The sequence below is a fragment of the Lutzomyia longipalpis genome, chromosome 3 (genome assembly GCF_024334085.1).
Source record: "Lutzomyia longipalpis isolate SR_M1_2022 chromosome 3, ASM2433408v1".
NCBI classification, from domain to species: domain Eukaryota; kingdom Metazoa; phylum Arthropoda; class Insecta; order Diptera; family Psychodidae; genus Lutzomyia; species Lutzomyia longipalpis.
This window is the reverse complement of record NC_074709.1, coordinates 27,609,491-27,627,096: the sequence shown is the minus strand read 5'-3', so window position 1 is coordinate 27,627,096 and position 17,606 is coordinate 27,609,491. Positions and strand designations below refer to the sequence as shown.

General features: G+C 38.9%; 6 protein-coding genes across 6 annotated transcripts; 2 read left to right on the top strand and 4 right to left on the bottom strand.

The window, feature by feature from the left end:
* Positions 1-37: 37 nt before the first annotated feature.
* Positions 38-573, top strand: LOC129793589 (DNA-directed RNA polymerases I, II, and III subunit RPABC5). The gene is made up of 3 exons (XM_055833712.1): positions 38-153; positions 225-354; positions 419-573. The coding sequence occupies exons 2-3, from the start codon at positions 260-262 to the stop codon at positions 525-527; spliced, it is 204 nt and encodes a 67-aa protein (XP_055689687.1). The 5' UTR covers positions 38-153; positions 225-259; the 3' UTR covers positions 528-573.
* An 88-nt stretch (positions 574-661) lies between these two features.
* Positions 662-1,292, bottom strand: LOC129793588 (neuropeptide-like protein 31). The gene is made up of 2 exons (XM_055833711.1): positions 1,147-1,292; positions 662-1,074 (listed from the first exon to the last, which is right to left on the bottom strand). The coding sequence occupies exons 1-2, from the start codon at positions 1,217-1,219 to the stop codon at positions 737-739; spliced, it is 411 nt and encodes a 136-aa protein (XP_055689686.1). The 5' UTR covers positions 1,220-1,292; the 3' UTR covers positions 662-736.
* A 1,006-nt stretch (positions 1,293-2,298) lies between these two features.
* On the bottom strand, positions 2,299-3,503 carry LOC129793586 (uncharacterized). The gene is made up of 2 exons (XM_055833709.1): positions 3,391-3,503; positions 2,299-3,321 (listed from the first exon to the last, which is right to left on the bottom strand). The coding sequence occupies exons 1-2, from the start codon at positions 3,440-3,442 to the stop codon at positions 2,726-2,728; spliced, it is 648 nt and encodes a 215-aa protein (XP_055689684.1). The 5' UTR covers positions 3,443-3,503; the 3' UTR covers positions 2,299-2,725.
* A 326-nt stretch (positions 3,504-3,829) lies between these two features.
* On the bottom strand, positions 3,830-9,731 carry LOC129793585 (uncharacterized). Its single transcript, XM_055833708.1, has 4 exons — positions 9,374-9,731; positions 9,145-9,289; positions 4,171-4,396; positions 3,830-4,092 (listed from the first exon to the last, which is right to left on the bottom strand). The coding sequence occupies exons 1-4, from the start codon at positions 9,519-9,521 to the stop codon at positions 3,952-3,954; spliced, it is 660 nt and encodes a 219-aa protein (XP_055689683.1). The 5' UTR covers positions 9,522-9,731; the 3' UTR covers positions 3,830-3,951.
* Positions 9,732-9,813: 82 nt separating this feature from the next.
* On the bottom strand, positions 9,814-14,485 carry LOC129793582 (ADP-ribosylation factor GTPase-activating protein 2). The gene is made up of 5 exons (XM_055833704.1): positions 14,147-14,485; positions 13,744-14,067; positions 13,452-13,577; positions 12,021-12,981; positions 9,814-10,373 (listed from the first exon to the last, which is right to left on the bottom strand). The coding sequence occupies exons 1-5, from the start codon at positions 14,216-14,218 to the stop codon at positions 10,222-10,224; spliced, it is 1,635 nt and encodes a 544-aa protein (XP_055689679.1). The 5' UTR covers positions 14,219-14,485; the 3' UTR covers positions 9,814-10,221.
* Positions 14,486-15,210: 725 nt separating this feature from the next.
* Positions 15,211-17,604, top strand: LOC129793577 (nucleobindin-2). Its single transcript, XM_055833694.1, has 3 exons — positions 15,211-15,446; positions 15,566-15,775; positions 15,972-17,604. The coding sequence occupies exons 2-3, from the start codon at positions 15,566-15,568 to the stop codon at positions 17,394-17,396; spliced, it is 1,635 nt and encodes a 544-aa protein (XP_055689669.1). The 5' UTR covers positions 15,211-15,446; the 3' UTR covers positions 17,397-17,604.
* The last annotated feature ends 2 nt before the right edge of the window (positions 17,605-17,606 follow it).

The following is a 17,606-nucleotide window of genomic DNA, read 5'->3' as shown; positions in this document are numbered from 1 at the left end:
GAAGCCACAAACAATAAACCTAACCTCACAATTCAACATAACCACAAAAAGTGCGAAAACAAACAAAACGACGCAACTGTGGGAAATTCGTCTTTTTGCGTGGAAAACTGTGAAAAATCTCTGAGGATTTATTTAAATCTTATTTGGGAATTTGTAAGTAATGTCCAGGATATCAAGGATTAATAATTTACCTAGTTTTTAATGCAAAATTCGTGTTTTTGCAGTAACCTAACCTCAAAGGTGTCAGGGAAGTGAAATCATGATCATCCCGATTCGTTGCTTTACCTGCGGGAAGGTGATTGGGAATAAATGGGAAGCCTATTTGGGTCTTCTTCAAGCAGAATACACAGAAGGGTTAGTCCGAATGACCCCAAAAATGCTAAAATTCCTTCAAAACTCATTAATTTCTTTCACACAGTGATGCCCTCGATGCTCTGGGCCTGAAACGCTACTGCTGCCGAAGAATGCTTCTGGGTCACGTGGATCTCATTGAGAAACTCCTCAATTACGCTCCATTAGAAAAGTAGAATATGTGAGTTTTATTTTTTAATTAAAATCTTTTGACAAATGTAATATTGGGCTTTATTCAGCGACCAAGAAACCCTTGAAATCTTTGAATTTTGTACTGAAATTCTGCACGGATATTCTAAAGAACTTTTTATTTGAAGACAACCATTTATTAAATCCAAGAGAGTTTTATAAGAATCAGACACACCTAGTTGAGAGAATGAAAAATTTAACCAAAAGCGCTGGACTGTGATGCTGCGCTTGATTGAGCTCCTGCTCCACCGAGTCCACCAAAACTGTTGCTAGAGCTGAAGGAGATTGACGATGATTGTGATCCTGAACCAAAGCCACCGGGTCCGAATCCACCTCCTGGTCCTCCAAATCCTCCTCCTCCATATCCTCCTCTGCGTCCGTCATAGTATCCACCTCTCCTCCTCGAACCATGTCCACCGTAGCCTCCACCATAGCCACCATATCCTCCTCCATAGCCCCCTCCATAACCCCCACCGTATCCACCTCCGTAGCCCCCACCATAGCCTCCACCGTGTCCTGCATATCCTGCATATCCTGAGAAGAAGAAATAATCCAATCACTTCACATTCAAACAGTTTTTATTAAGAACTTTGTATGAAAAATCACCTCGATGGTGGCGGTAAGCACAAACAGCAGAGATGACCAAGAAGATGGCCAGGATGAGTAGATAAACCCTCATCTTCTCACTAAAAATTCACTCCACAAATCACAAAGATTCCCACCTTGATCAGCGACTAAGCAAAAATCCTCCCAAGATGTTCTTTTTATACGTTTTGCATGCTAAATGAATGAGACGATGAGGGGGATTTTCTTAGGTGAAAATTAGTTGGTTTCATCAGCAAATGCTGGATGGAGAAAAATCGAAAAAATAATCATCTACGAAGGAAATTTTCAAAAATAAAATAACAATAAAACATCACAGAGAATTTTCTCAAAATTCAATAAAAATAACTTTAATTCATAAAAAAACACAAAATCTTTTTTAAAAGTTAAATTCTTCCGTCAATTGTTGTGCGTGGCGTCTGTTTTAGGAACCGGCAGCTCTTTGCATCATCACTGAATGTTCTCAGAGGAGATGCTAATGAAATATTGTGATGCTGATGGTAAAGTTTGGAAAATGAGATGGCTAAATAATTGGGAAGGTGAGAATAGGGAAAGACACGGAAATAACTACTCCCCGTCTGGCGAATTAATCAACCAAAGAAGAAGCTGGAAAAAGACGAGATTTTAGCACAAAGATCACTCACAAATAGCACTCGGAAGGACTCACGGGAAGCCACCGAAGGAATTTGAGGATGAGGAAGCTTGAGAAGCTGAATTTGAGGCTGAGAATCCCCCATAAAGTGGCCCAATGCCACCGCCAAAACTTGCCGATTGCGAAGCAGATTGGGCATTGGCTGAGGAAGCAGATCCGGAAGGGAGGAAACTGAAGAAGGGGAAGATACTGAACTGTGGACGTGCCTGGGATGATCCCAGAAGGAGCGCGAGGAGGAAAATGAGGGGGAATTTCATTGTCGGAAATTGCACAACTGATCGCACAACATCCCAATCCCATCAATTTATACGTACAAGACAATGACGTTGGTGCAATTTGGATCTCTTTGGGGGCAACGGATGAATTGGCATGGGTCAATATTTGGATGTGGGAAAAAAAGCGCCCAAGATAGCTATTCGGGGGAATTTTCTTGTGGACAGAAGATCATGTTTTTCGTCTCTGAAAAGAATTACGAGGCAATCAATTAACATAAATCTCACAGATTTGTCTACGAATGTTTATTGAAAGAATTACTAAAGTGACATCATTTTGTCTGTTGTTAGTTTGATATAATGAAGAAAACATAATGCTGAAAAATGTTTTTTTAGAGAAATAAATGATAGAGTTCAATGCTTTTCAGGAAGCTTTCCAAGGCGAAAGTTTCCTTTAAAATTCTTTTTTGATTCTTTATATTCTAACAATTTTTTAAATGTTTGATTGAGAGTATTTTAGAGTGAAGCAAGAAGAATGAAAATTCTTTGCAAAGATTCTTCCGAAATTCTCAAATGTTTAAAGCGTTTAAAGACATCACTTTACCCCACTCTCCCCTAAAAATCCACTCAAAGAAAATTCCACAAAATTCACTCACAAATTGCACGAATTTTTATTAAAAAAAAAGAATTAAATGCTCCACAAATTGAAGGAGATTTTCTAAGGAATCTGTCGAGGTTTCTTCTCATCAATTGGACTCCCGTAGGCGGTGGCATGACTCACTGCACTTCCCCCTCGTCCTGGACTATAGCTATTCGCGATTGCAATAGCAGCTCCATTTGTAGAGCCAAATCTCAATGGGAAATACATTGATCCTGATCCTGAGGAAGATGGATTCTGCCCACGTCTATCAAATTCATCTTCTTCATCGGATTCTGGGAGTTTTTGGAATTTTTTCTTAGCCTGCGGACGAGGAGCTTGAGAGGTGGCTTCTGTTGCAGCTTTTGTGGGTTCTGTTGCAACTTTTGTGACTTCTGTTGCTACTGGTGAAAGTTCCACATCATCTGATTCAGCAGTTGCAAAGGATTCTTCAGCATTTGCTGTGGATACTTCATCCAAGGATGCTGAAGAAGATTCCAGAACACTTCCTGTGGAGCCTGAATTCCCAGCAACAAAGGCCGTAACTCCACCATTTGATGAGGAGGAAAGGTGATGCATCCATTGAGGTTGATACTGGAAGGTCATCTGCCTCTGAAGAGGTTCCTGATTGTACCAGAAGACTTTCTGATAAGCAGGAGGTCCATAGTAATAATATCCTGGCAAAGAGATTTTCCATTTAAGGGAAATTCAGGATTTTCATGCAAAATTTCGAAGGATTTTCTTACCAGGAGCTGCAGACGAAGCGCCAAAGATGGCAAGAAGTGTCAAGAGCAACATTGTTGAGAGCACAGAAGAACTTTTGACTGAAGATTAGGAAAGCCATTGCCTTTTATAGACAAATCGCAAATCAAATTCGATAAATTGACTTATTTTATATTCTCATCACGGAGAGATTAATGAGAAAGCAAACTGATGCCATCAAATTCTTCCAGCACAAAAACACTCCCATTGAAGAGAATGAAGACAAGAAGAGAAGAAATAGCCCAAAGAATTCATTTTGAGGGAATTTTTAAAGGAGATTGAAGCTTAATCTCACGTACTGTACACATGAGTCAGTTTTTGGGAGAATTTTAAGTTTCTTCGGTTTCTTCTTCATTTTATTAATATTCTCCTGATCACCATTTGATGACATAATCCATGATCATCCAGTGAGCTATAAAATGCGGAAATGTACCCCATTTAATTGCAAATTCTACGCAGATTTGGTGGCAAGGAGATCGATGAACTGGATGGGATAATGCAAAATGATTTTTTTTCTTCATTCACGTGGCTTTTTTAATTACAAATCATGAAAATGAAGCTGAATTTGAACGGGAAATTGTGGGCTTTCCATCTGGGCCGAAGGAGACGGTATTGCCATACGTGAAGCTGAATGTTTTCCCATTGGGAAGATTGTAGGTTTGACCACCAGAAAGGCCAGCAGAGCCCTGCAGGAGAAAAAAAGAAGAAAATTCATAAAAATCTGCTGAAAAAGAAGTATAGGAAAAAAATCTTTTGGGACTTACAGTGATACCATTGGGGCCTACACTGAAGCCCTGAGATTGAGCATTGGATGCTGATGCGCCAAAACTTCCCAGAGGTCCGTGAGATTCAAATGCCTGAGCTCCAGCGTTCGCAGCAGATCCACCAAAACCACCCGGGCCGAAGTACTGATTGTGGGCATTGGCATTAGCTATGGCACTCGAGGAACCGAAATCCTGCCCAAAATTCCCAAATCCTCCACCGAAATTACTAAAATCCGGAAAGGATAGAGAGGATAGAGAAGCTGGAGAGGCATCTGTAGCATCCTGTGTGTCTTTCGGTTCATCTCTGCAAAGAAATTAAAAAAAAATTAAAATGGATATAAAAGGAAGAAATCTTTATTTAAATTATTGATTTGTTTAGCATGAAATCAACAGAAATAAAAGATTCAATTTATTTCATGAAGCTAATCAAATTCGAATTAGTTCTGGAAAAGAAATTCCCTGATTTTTGTATAAAAACGAGGAATTGTTCAGATTTTCAATACAATCAATCATGTTTTCTCTTAAATTTGTGATCATTTTACTCCTTGGTTCGGTGGTTATTGCCAGAGCATTTGAAGATGATGGTGAGTTTTTAAGAATATTTCTTTCCCACCTTCATTATTAAAAATTCTAAATTTTCTTAAGACTACGACGATGAGTTCGAAGCTTCGGATGGATTGGCGAATTATCCGATACGAAGTGCAAGATTTAAAAAGGGTAAAGATGAAGAACCAAATGCAGCTGTATACATCAGCTTAAGAGAACCTTTCAATCGTGGAGAGCAAATTCGTATCCATGGTTTATTCAAAGGTATAAAACATCGGCTGAGTAAGAAGGGTGAGGAAATGTATTTCACTTTGGAGCCGCACATCAGAAGAATTCGTGGATAAAAATGTATAGAACGATAGATGGTCCTAAATGTGACAAAGGAATTAATAAAAACTTGCTAAGAAGAAGCTGAAAAAGTTCCTTAATTTTTAGTTTTAATTTGATTGGGTCGATTGAGCTTTTTCAGACTTTTCTACGTTTTTCTTCATGAAGTTTTGAAATTTTTCAAACTGTTAGTAAGAATAAGATATTTTTGCAAAGGATGATCCGGATGATCCTAGTTCAAAACTGTCTAAAGAGCGTTTTCTGATCTGACCTAAACAGTGATGTCTGATCTGACCTAAACAGCGTTGTCTGATCTGGGCTAAGCAGCGTTCTCTGATCTGGCCTAAACTCGTAAGAACAAAATCAAAGCCAAATATTCCTTAAATCGTTTAAGCTATTTAAACTCTATAAACTTTTAAAATTTTTATTTTCAGTAAAAGTTCAACTTTAATAAAACTTTATTAAGTTAATCAACACTTTGTGATCCGAAAGGTTCTTTTAGTTAGGAGTTAGTCAATCTAACGCCTTCTACTCATGCAGCACTTGTACATCCTATTTATCCTTGTTACATCTCCTTCACTTAAAACTCCCAAATTTGGTTGAAGACCTGGTTCGTGTACAATAATTGTTGGAAGACCATTCTTCGTGAAGGCTTTCCAATGATAGTGTGTTATGCTGTCGTAGTCATACTTTGTACCGAACATATTCATTTCCTTTTCATTGAGTTTCCCAAAATTGTGAAGATAATTTTTCTTTATATTTTCCTCAACAATCGTTACGTATTTATCCCTATCAGGATGCCTTATCATTGAATGCATTCCAGCAGTCTTAATTAGTCCGGAAAGTATTGCTTTTATATCCTTTGTACACGGTATTCCAGATGGGTTTGCTCTTTCAGATGTATCCGAATTGAGGTTTAGCACGTTCGGATTGTTTCTTTGCATGCCTACGGATACAGTGCAATCCTTATTGGCATCTTTCTATAAAATTATTGTTTTCTTATAATTATTGGCTAAAATGTTGATTTTAAAAGAAAATTAAGAGAACTTACAGTTATGTTCACGAAATTTTTGATAGATTTGGTCTTTTTATAAATGAACCTGAGACATGTTTCATGTTCTATTACTTTCATTAAATGCTTTATAAGGCTTATTTCTTTTCGTTTGAAATTATTTGACGTTGAATAGTATATAATTCCGTTTGGCCAAGCTCCATCAACGTTACCTACATCACCGCAATCAGCAGTGTAATCTGCCATTCTACTAGGTACTTTGGCATAGTTTCCCAATGCCCAATTGTCGTTGTAGTCTTGAAAAGAAAACTTTGATTAATGAAGATGGGGAGCTACCTTCACCTGACTTACCATCATAATCTAATGTTTTTACAGTAATCACTGAACCAAGTAAAATGATCACAAAGCTTAAAGAAAACATGATTGTAGTAAAAAGCTGTAGGGTTTTCTTTTTTTATACCTAAATAGGAAGGTTTCTTTTCCAGAACTAATTCGATTTTATTAAATTTCGCAGAGAAAATTAAATTAATTTTATAGATTTTTATTGCAATTTACTTAAGCTTTACTGAGGTGCTTAGTTTTTTTTTCATCCCTTTAAGGATCAAAGTTTATTCAGTCACAGTCTGCTTGGCGATAAACCGAAAATAAAAGGATAAAGAAGAAAACTAAAGATTAACGCCAGGAATCAAGAACTTATTCAGTTAGTCTTCAGCGAAAATAGCATTTTGTGAAAAAAAAATTAGCGAAAACAAGAAGCTTTTTGTTAGCCTCATGAGTATTAAGAAGCAAAAGTCAATTTTAATTAGAATTCTATGTTAAACTTCTTTATTAACTTAGAAAACACTTTGGATTCTGAAAATTCTAGCAATTTTTTTAAGATCTAGATCTATTTGAATCATCAAACTCTAGCTTTTTTTTTCTCGAATCAAAAGTTGTAAGCCCTAAAGCCTTCAAAGTGGTTCCTAAACGCCTTATGTAGTCTTCAAAGATCTGTTAAAATAAATGTTGATCAGTATATTTTTTAATCCGTAACTAGATCAGGACCTTTAAGGAACTGTAAAGACTGATGTTTGTTATTCAACTGAAATTTAATATCGCCTTCTACTCATACAACACTGGTACATCCTATTAATCCTTGTTATATCTCCTTTACTTAAGAAACCAAAATTCGGTTTATGACCCGCTTCATGTACAATGACCGTTGGAAGACCATTCTTCGTAAAGGCTCTCCAGTGATAGTGCGTTACGCTGTCAAAATCGTATCCTGTCCCAAACATGTGTATTTTCATTGATTCGACTTTCTTAAAATTATGAAGAGCTTTATCCAAAATGTTTTCCTTAATGATCGTTACGTAGTGATCTCTCTCAGGATGCCTAACCATCGGGCGCATTCCTACGGAATAAAGTAACATACTGAGGATCTGTCGAATATCCTCAGTACACGGTACACCACTAGGGTCTAGTCTCAGTATTGCATCGGGGTTTATGTTAATGCGGTTGTATTTGTTGTCTTTATGATAACCGACATAAGCATTGCAATACTTTGTAGATTCTCTCTATAAAATAAATTAAAATTTCATCCTATTACTGTCTCTGGTAGTAATCAAAGGATTTTAGTAGGTTCTAGAAGATCATGAGAACTTACAGTAATGTACAGGTAGTGCTTGATAGTTTTAGTCTTTTTGTAAATGAACCTAAGGCAGGTTTTCTGTTCTATTCGTTTCATTAAATCCTTTATAAGCTGCGTTTCCTTGCTCGTGAATTTACTTGATATTACAAAGTATACTATTCCATTTGGCCAAGCTCCTTTGACGTCTCCAACATCATCGCAATCCGCATAATCCGCCGTTCTTCTAGAATTTTTTCCGGTAAAATTTCTTTGAATCCAATCTCCGTATTCTTAAAAGAAAAGCTTTTATCAATGAAGGTAGGAAGAAATATTATTCTTCCCAACTTACCATCATAATTCAAAGCTCTTGCAATATTCACTGAACCAAGAAGAATTATCACAAAGCTTAGGGAAAACATTATTGTAATGAAAATCAGTTGAATTTTCCGTTTTTATAGACGAAATAGAATTTTTATTTTCCAGAACAAATGCGAAATAAGCTTCACGCAGGAAATTGATTTTTTCGGTATTTTGTGTGGAAGTTAGTTCATTAAAAAGATTAAAAAGAGTGAATTACTTTATGTATTATGGATAATGTCTTAATAAAATTCAAATTCAAATTCAATTAAAAATTATTTGTTTGAGTTTATTTCATCGCTGATTTTTCTATGAATTACTTAAATAAAAAAAATATGTTTTTTAACAAAAATTGTTCTTTAAAAAAAACTATTTAACCCTTTCGCGGTTTTTGGATCATACGCTGACCCAAACGTGAAACATTTTATTTTTCCAATTATTTATGAATTTAATTGTTTTTCCAAGTTATAAATGCATCAGATTCTGGCAAAAGAGGCCAAAGAAGACGTTCTGACTGAGAAAAGTCCTCTGAAAGCATCTAGACAATAAATATCGTGATAAAAAGAGCTGATGTTTCAATGATTCTAAACATTTGAACATTATGTTTGGCTAAAAAGTTTATCGTGTGTTATAGGGGTTAACGGACTAACATTTTTTTAAATAAATTATTCACAAAGACCCAAAGACTGTAAAGGAAAGACATGGTTAAAAGGACCAAAAAGAACTTCAAAACCTCTAAAAAAAATCCACACAGACTAAGCACAAAGCAAAGAAAAAAAATAACTCGAAAAATATTAACTTTCAAACCTTTTTTATTGACTCAACTCCACTACATAAAATAAAATTAAAAATTAAACTTTTCCCTTTGCAAAAGAATATTTAGAAAAATTAGAAAAATAAAAATGAGAGAAAGGTCTAAGATGGGTTAAGAAGAGGTGCGCTTGATGATTAATTTGAAATTCCTCCAACTTGATCGCGTGTATGCGTGGACAATTTAACGATGCGTTAATTAATTTGGTGAGCACGTCTCCTCTTCACGGTCACACGCGGCTCCGCCACAGGTGAGAAATTGAAAGTTTTTCTTTATTTGTTGAAGGAACATAAAAAAAAAAAACTTCAATACCCATCATCTTGGCGAATCCGCCGCAACACAGCTGAATGGGTGAGAAGTTCTGCGAGAGATCGCGTTTGGCGCACTGGAGTGGGTTTCTTGCGAATATTGAGGGAGGATTCTACGACAATCTCATCAAAGGGAGATCCGTAGGTGACTGGAAGAGAAGAAGAAGAAAAAGAGAAAAGGGGTTGGTCAGATCAACAGGAAGCTCTTTTAGGGGATAGTTTGTTCAGCTCACCACCACCAGTTTGTGGTTGCTTCTCATTGGGCATCTGCCCTGAGCACAGAATCACAGCCACAGAGCTAAGAATTGCACAGAAAAGGAGAATTTTCACGGATTTTCCTTCCATTTTTTTCCTCTTTGCACGGATTTTTGTGTCGCGCATGAATGACCGTCCACTCCTCACTGAATCTCCCACCTGTGTCGCCTGTCCAGGTGAGTGAGAGAGATTTCGGTTTGGATGGCGAGAAAAGAGCGCAATATGGGGAAGAAATTGGCGCGTTAAATCTCTCACTTTGCTGTGAAAGGCCGTGGAAACTGGTTTCCTCTTTGCTTTGGCGCATTCACGGTACTCCACGTAGGGGAGACTGGGGCACACTGGATGGATGACATTCACTGAGAAAATTCTGTAGGATCTCTGGGATTCACATCAATGACGTGGGATTGATTAAAAGACATTTTTATGGATAAAACGACTCATTCGATTATTTATTTTTCAATTCTCTCTCATTTTTTCCGGAAAAAGAAATGCGCCAACTTTCACCTCTTTCTCTCTTGAAAGTCCAAAATTCTTAAATTCTTCAATCTCTTCCCCACATAATTCTACCAGCTTAACTATTCTTTTTTTCAATATTTTGTCATCGCTTAAAGATAAAAACATCTATTTTCTTTTTTTTTTAATATCTCCCTCAATTTTTTTTTACGAATTAACTCGTCTAAAAAGTTCTTCTTGTTTTTTTTCTCACGTTGCATGAGGCATTTGAAATGTGTCTGTAAATTACATTTTATATATAGATTTTTTTTGTAATAATTTTAATTAATATTTTTTTTTCCTATTGCGCCCCCTCATCCACCCCAATCGGCCCCTATCCACCGTATTTATCCTGAATCGTACTCATCATCTCATTGGCCAAATTACTCAGCCGTCCTGCTACCATTGTTACCCCCTGACGGACACTTTCACGCACATCGTCGAGATTTGGTCCACGTAGATCCATATTCCGCATCCTCGAAGCTCCTACAACAGAAGTTCCCAAGAAAAGAAATGAAAAAATACAAATTAATGAGAATTATTTATGCTAATATTTAAATTATATTGGAAGGAAAAAATGTGTGTGAATGTGTGCGAATCAATATTTAGTTTATATTCAGTTTATTTAGATTCATTCTTCTTCACTTATGGTGTCGATGAGATAATAATATCAATGTCACGGTGATTAATTCAATGCGAAAATCAACCTATGTGCGACACACACAAAGTGTGGAATTTCTCATATTGATGATTGATGCGGGGAAATTACAGAGGTCATTTCTTATATAAAAAAAAAAGCTTCAGAATTCAATTTTCTTATTTTCTTTTGCAATTTGTGGATTTTAAGACATTTTTTGGTATTCTGTGTAAAAGAATTGAAAGATTTGATAGTTCTAAAAAAAATTAGAACTCTTTAGACCTTAAAGCGAAGACACATTTTGTGCTATAAAGAAAAAAGAATATTTTTACTGAATACTATTCAGATTTAAAAACAAATCATTTTCTTTATGTTCCTGAAGAATTCTTCTGAAGAAAGAAAGAAAAATGTTCTAACGGCAAACAAAGAGGAAATTCCTTCAACAACTTAATCAAATAATTAACATTAATTTATCTATAAATTGTTTGCTAATTAATGGGAAGCTAGAGGAGAGGTTTGAAAGACAATTATCTTAATTTAAACTACTTACATTCCATAAAAGACTTTAATAAGATTATATGATAAAAAAATGCAAAAAACTGAGTCTGAAATTGAGAAAATTTAGCTAAAAGGATGAATAAAAAGTATAGAAAGCCAAATAACTTATTTTTATATAAAATATCTTATTTTCTCTTATTTTATCTTACAAAAATTAATATATTTTGGCAAAAATAAAATATTTTATGGTAGCCTAGACACTTGCCATAAAATCAATAGGAATGATCTATTATTCTTAGTTCTTTATGTCTCTATCTTTCATTCTTATTTAGTTTTATGCATTGTAAAATTTCCTAGCGGTTCTAATTCAATTTATAAACAACCTTTTATAGTATAATTAGTACACAAAATTATGTCATTGATTTGAAATGTAAAACTCATCTATTTTAAATTTTATGGTCGATTCCATAGAAAATATTTTCTTTTCAATCTCTGCTATGATTTATGTTTTATAATGACAAAATTCCAAAGTTTTTAATATCTTTTATAGAGAGAAATGTGTCTCGGATATAAGGTCTAAAACTGTACGAATATTTTAGACCTTTCAAATCTTAGAATTCTCTTTTACAGAATACCATAAAACTGAAAAATTCTAGGAAAAGAAATGCTGAAAATCTTTTTTTAATCATAAAAATTCGTAATAAAAAGAAAAGATAAATTAATTCACAGAATTTAAGGCAAAAATTAGAAGTATTTTCTTTTACAAAACAGCCTGTTTTTCTATCAATTTTTATGGTTCTTGCGGTTTGCTGAATGACTTGGTTTTTGAGGTGAAGGCTGCTTTATTAAAATCGTCATAAAAGTCGAAAGAAAACCAATTAAATACTCAACGTCTAATTTAGGGGAGAATGGGGCAAAACACAATAAATCATCATCTGTTAGACCAACAATTTCAGTAGTTTTAGGGACAAAAAAAAGCTCTAAATGTTCAAACTCACCACGATTCTGTTGACTCCTCCCGGTTCCATCGTCAAAAAAGTCCTCAGAAGAGATACTACTTGACCCTTGGAAGCGCACTAAATTGGATGATCGCTCGTAGCTATTGCCCGCGTCATTGCCGAAGAATTGATCAGATGAGATTGCCTTTGCACCCCCAAACTTCTTCTGAGCCTCATCATTTTCATACGTCTTCGTACCTGCTGGCACTTTGGGCGTCACTGTGGGGGAGCTCTTTGTCGGCTGTTGCATGAACATCGTGTGAATTACCGGACGATCCCCATCGATGGGATCCACGGCATCGCTGGCATTGACAATTGTCCATTCGTCATTCTTCTCCTGCCTTGAGGATTTCCCCGTAACAATCATACTTGTGGAGTACATTGGCAGTAAATCATCGAAGAAACCCCCCTCATTGGCGTCCGTGTCGAAGGGGCTGCGATTCTTCGCCTTTGTGGGCACCTTCTCATCACTCAGTGTCTTCATGTCGGTCACAGCTGAGTGCGAGACGGCATTCCTTCCGGCAAATCCCATTCCCAGGCGTTCCATTTGTTTCGCCTTCTCGGGGTTTGTTGCCTTGAGGCGTTCCTCTTCGCGTGTCTTCTGCACCGAGAGATCCTGATAGGCGAGACGAACACTCTGAATTGCCTCAGCTTCCTCCTCGACCGTTAGCTTCTTCTCTGGCACGGGTTCCTTCAGCTGATCCGCCATTGTGGCCTTCTGCTCGATGTCGGCAAAGTTTGTCTTCACCTTCGTGGCACCTAGGCCGCCTTTCTTAGCCCCACCCCCAATGCCGGCCTTCTTGGGTTGAATCTTCCGGACGCCAATGGTGGATTTGGGTGCTTCAATAGGCACAGTTGAATTCAGGAAGTCCACACTGGGTGCCCCAACGACCTCAGGGGTTGCTCGTAGCGGTGGATTGCTCATTTCAGCCGCCACAGGTGCTACAGTTGGTTGGTCAAACTGCAGGAGGGAGCAGGGAAAAGGCAAAATCTCATCAATATTTTGCAAATTCAATTTGTTTTAACATTTTAGAAGTTTTAAGCGTAATTTTTATCTTCATTTTGTGCAGCATCACGCATAATTTCATCTCTTAATTGAATAGTAGAAATTTCTCTCTGCACAGCAGCTAATTAAACTTTCATTTTCCACGTGCAAAAAGCCAACAAAGGGAGCTCTCTACAGTCAGGTATTGGTTAACGTCGCATGGGATATACTCTTTCCACCCATTAATAATAATGAGTGGAAAGAGTATATCCCATGCGACGTTAATCAATACCTGACTGTACATGCAATTGGGAGATTTCTATCAATGCCAGTGAGTCATCAGAAAATCCCTCAATATGATAAAATTAACGATTATTCCACCCACACGGCCCCCCTGGGTAGTCCACGTGGAATTTCTTTTATCTCTCATAATCTGGGCAACTAACCTTCCTGGTATTGTCTGTAAAATCCTCCAGCAATGCTTCAGAGTTTCCATTTGTGGTGCAATCAGCAAAGAAATCCTCCTCTTCCTGCTTGTCCTCCTTCACATCTGCCGTAGTGTCCACATTGAGCTAAAAGCACATTGTCCACACGAAGAGGATTCCCGGATTTTAGGTGCGGGACAAAGAGCAGAAAAAGGGAAGTTTTTCAATTGGCAAAATAACACACAAAAACCATGCTGGTGGTTAGTGCACAAAAAGGAAGCACCACAGCCTTGATGATGGCCAGGAAACTCACCCGATTCCCATGAATCTTCATCGCTTGCTGCGCTGAGGCAGCCAATTTATCTCGATAGAGCTGAGCCGCGCGTGAATTGTACTTCTGCTGGGCATCCGTTGTGTTGCAATTGTGCTGCCGGAAGAACTGCCCAGCACTGGCATTCCCGCCCAATTGCATCTGTCGCAACTGGAGCCACGTCCAATTCGTATCGAGATTCGTGGAACGCACGAAAGTCAGGTGAACACCCAAACTCCGATGGACAGCTGAGCAATCAATGCAGATGAATACGCCATACGTCACGGAGGCCCATGTGGGATTCTTCTGGCCACAATCAAAGCAACTCTGCAAAAAGAGGAAGGAAGAAAAGTGTCACGAAAAGAGGCCAAATCCTGACCAAGAAAAAAACGCGAAAGGAACTCACTTTGTTGGTGGCAATTGCACGGAGACGATTGAAAAGGGTCTCAATGTCAGCTTTTGCGGGATTCTGGGCCATTTTGCACTGGACTGTTGGGATTTCACACTATTCACGCACAATTCCACCTAATTTTCACGGATTTTTCTCAATGGGAAATGCAGGAAAATTAGCTCCAAAAATCAAGCACCACCAAAAATTATGACGTGTCTCGCGATACTATTGGGGTTGCCATATCAGAGCTCTCAGGGAATACATTTCAGGTATTTTTCAAATTGAAATTTTCCAAAATTTCATTTTTTGTGAAAAACTTCCGATTTGTATATTATTTGGCCATATTCAGCGTAAAAAAGTTTATCCCACTTCGGCTCTTGTCGATGACAGGGAGGGCTCGGTTGGCTGACTCTCGCTCGGCTAATGCTCGGCTTTCGCTCGGCTCTCGTGCGGCTCTGGCACAGAGGCTCAATTTTAGTTGATTTTATTTTTATTTTTATGCTATCCTGTTAGTATCAGTGCAAATAGCCGATGAAATCGTAGCCGGCTAGGATTTTCTGGCATTTTCTGGCAAAAATCCTAGCCGGCTACGATTTCATCGGCTATTTGCGCTGATACTAACAGGATAGCATAAAAATAGAAATAAAATCCAACTAAAATTGAGCACACTCTGTGCCAGAGCCGAACGAGAGCCGAGTGGAAGCCGAGCATTAGCCGAGCGAGAGTCAGCCCACCGAGCCCACCCTGTCATCGACAGGAGCCGAAGTACCGTCCCCGAGTGGACGAAGGGCACGAAGACGAAGTACCCCGAAGTGAAATGAAAATAAAAAGGACTTTATGCATTTTTATGCCAGATTTAGTGCCAAATGCAGGAAAATGTGTTTTTTAGGGATAAAAATGTCAAATAGCGTCGCAATATTTGAATTTTTTGGCAATTTTTTTTTGCACTTTTCGATGTGATCCCAGTGGACTTTGGGGAGTTTCTCTCGCGATTCTTCAATGTTTTTTGATCCTCTACTTTTCATAATCAAATAAAAATTTCATAAATTTCAAACTTTCATGATCTCCGTGAAATTTTCATTGAAACCCTAATTAGGTGTCAAAAACCACGTCAGTTGATGGACGAGCTGCATTTTCTGGAGCAGCTGAAACGAAATTTCTTATCGCGAACTATTGGCAATTAAACAAGGTTAATTACGTGGGAAAATCGTGCAATTCAATCAGAAATAAACTGCTGGGTCGCCCCCACTCACCAGCTCTCCACAATTGGTTGCAGTTTGGTGGAAAGCGTCGTGAAAAGTGATTTTATCTCTGCGTAAGTTTGTTTTCACTTTTTCCCTCCCATATTTCATCATTTTTTGCACCCGGAAGTTGATGATTTTGGAAGATTTTGAAGTGACCCAGATGTGTCTGTTTGGCTGTTTTTGCTTGCAGATGACAAACGACAAGACTGTGATGATGAGGATAATTCCGGTGATTGTTTTCTTTGCATTTCTCACCATTTGGGAGGCATCCACCCTCCCAGTCACACCCAGCAAGAAGCCCACAGAGGAGAAGAAGGATGAACAGCCGGCGGTGGAGGAAGCTCAGAAGCCCCACTATGTTGAGGAGTATGACCCCAATGACCCCCGGGCGAGCATTGAGGTGAGAATAAGTCTGTAGAATCTCTGTCTCAAGGCCAGCTGTGAGAACAACTTTCAAACTTGAAAAAAAATGAAAAAAAAAAGAATTCTCCTAGAGCGAGGTCAAGAAGAGATCAGATTTGCTGCTGGTCGTGATGCAGTCACAACGTGGTAACAGCCTTGAAAGTTAAAACCTTTTGTTCTCTTATTTCTCATAGAATGTTCTCGAATACAATAACTACCTGAAGGAGGTTGTGAATGCTCTGGAGAGTGATTCAGAGTTCCGGGAGAAGCTGAATAAACTCGATGAGGTTGACATACGAACAGGGAAGATTGCCCAGGAGCTGGAGTATGTGAATCACAACGTCCGGACGAAGCTTGATGAGATTAAGCGGACGGAACTTGAGCGATTGCGGAAGTTGGCCATAAAGCAGTTTGAAATGTCCAATGATATTGACAGGGAGCACCTGAAGATTCCGGAGCATTTGGATCATTCGAATCAGCACACATTCGAAGTGGAGGATCTCAAGAAGCTCATCCACAAGGCTAGCAATGATCTCGCCGAAGCAGATCGTCTGCGTCGTGAGGAGTTCAAGCGGTATGAGATGCAGAAGGAGTTTGAGAAGCAGGAGAAGCTGCGAGGGATGGATGAGGAGCACAGGAAGAAGTTTGAGGAGGAAGAGAAGAAGATGCGTGAGAAGCACAATAAGCACGAGCCAGTGCACCATCCGGGTGGGAAGGCGCAGCTTGAGGAGGTTTGGGAGAAGCAGGATCACATGACGGGGCAGGAATTTGACCCGAAATCCTTCTTCATGATGCACGATCTCGATGGGAATGGGTTCTGGGATGAGATGGAGGTGAAGGCGTTGTTTGTGAAGGAACTGGACAAGGTGTACCAGCAGGGAGTGCCGGAGGATGACATGAAGGAGCGTGCTGAGGAGATGGAGAGGATGCGAGAGCACGTGTTCAGGGAGGCTGACACGAATCGCGATAGTTTGATTAGCTACGAGGAATTCCTCGAACAGACTCGTCGGGAGGAGTTTAAGCGTGACGACGGGTGGGATACGGTGGATAATCAGCCGCAATATACACATGAGGAGTACCTGGAGTTCGAAAGGAAGCGTCAGGAGGAGATTCAGAGGCTAATAAGTCAGGGAATGCTTCCACCGCATCCGAATATGCCACAGGGCTACTACCCAGGACCCCAAGGGCCGTATCAGGCTCCTCATCAAGCTCCTCATCATCAGGGAGGGTATCAGCAGCAGCATCCTAATCAAATCCCACAGAACGTTCATCCCAATCAGATGTCACCGCAGCAGAACTTCCATCCCAATCAAATTCCGCAGCAACAGAACTTCCATCCCAATCAGATCCCACAGAATGTTCATCCCAATCAGATTCCGCAACAACAGAACTTCCATCCCAATCAAATTCCTCAACAGCATCCAAATGCCCAACAATTCCAACCTCCACCAGTGCCACAGAATCCCCAGCAAGTGCCACAGCAGATGCCACCGCAAATTCCACCACAGAATCCCCCACAGCAGGTTGTCTCTGGCGTAGGTCAGAAGCAGCCACAGCAACCGATTGGGAATCAAATTCCCCCCCAGGTGCCCCCACCACAGGCACAACCACCTAAATAATCAAAACAACAACGCAAACTTCAGCAAAAACATCTTAATTAATAATCTCAACTAATCCCCCCACATCAACTGATATCCCATAGCCCCCAGAACAAAAGCAGCAACCGTGAGAGATTTGAGAGATTCCAGAGCAGCATTTTGACGACAATGGCCCACATGAGATAATTTGCTAAATAATAAAATTTTTACGTGAAATAAAAAAAGAAAATC

Bases quoted from the DNA above. Each gene is read 5' to 3' on its own strand.
- LOC129793589 (XM_055833712.1), top strand. From the start codon at position 260: ATGATCATCCCGATTCGTTGCTTTACCTGCGGGAAGGTGATTGGGAAT. The intron at 355-418 runs GTTAGTCCGAAT...TCTTTCACACAG, and splicing joins CAAGCAGAATACACAGAAGG to TGATGCCCTCGATGCTCTGG.
- LOC129793588 (XM_055833711.1), bottom strand. From the start codon at position 1,219: ATGAGGGTTTATCTACTCATCCTGGCCATCTTCTTGGTCATCTCTGCT. The intron at 1,075-1,146 runs GTGATTTTTCAT...TCTTCTTCTCAG, and splicing joins TGCTTACCGCCACCATCGAG to GATATGCAGGATATGCAGGA.
- LOC129793586 (XM_055833709.1), bottom strand. From the start codon at position 3,442: ATGTTGCTCTTGACACTTCTTGCCATCTTTGGCGCTTCGTCTGCAGCT. The intron at 3,322-3,390 runs GTAAGAAAATCC...TCTCTTTGCCAG, and splicing joins CGCTTCGTCTGCAGCTCCTG to GATATTATTACTATGGACCT.
- LOC129793585 (XM_055833708.1), bottom strand. From the start codon at position 9,521: ATGCGCGACACAAAAATCCGTGCAAAGAGGAAAAAAATGGAAGGAAAA. The intron at 9,290-9,373 runs GTGAGCTGAACA...CTTCTCTTCCAG, and splicing joins GCAACCACAAACTGGTGGTG to TCACCTACGGATCTCCCTTT. The intron at 4,093-4,170 runs GTAAGTCCCAAA...TTTCTCCTGCAG, and splicing joins TAGGCCCCAATGGTATCACT to GGCTCTGCTGGCCTTTCTGG.
- LOC129793582 (XM_055833704.1), bottom strand. From the start codon at position 14,218: ATGGCCCAGAATCCCGCAAAAGCTGACATTGAGACCCTTTTCAATCGT. The intron at 13,578-13,743 runs GTGAGTTTCCTG...ATGTGCTTTTAG, and splicing joins TGAAGATTCATGGGAATCGG to CTCAATGTGGACACTACGGC. The intron at 10,374-12,020 runs GTGAGTTTGAAC...CTTCTGTTGTAG, and splicing joins GAGGAGTCAACAGAATCGTG to GAGCTTCGAGGATGCGGAAT.
- LOC129793577 (XM_055833694.1), top strand. From the start codon at position 15,566: ATGACAAACGACAAGACTGTGATGATGAGGATAATTCCGGTGATTGTT. The intron at 15,776-15,971 runs GTGAGAATAAGT...TATTTCTCATAG, and splicing joins ACCCCCGGGCGAGCATTGAG to AATGTTCTCGAATACAATAA.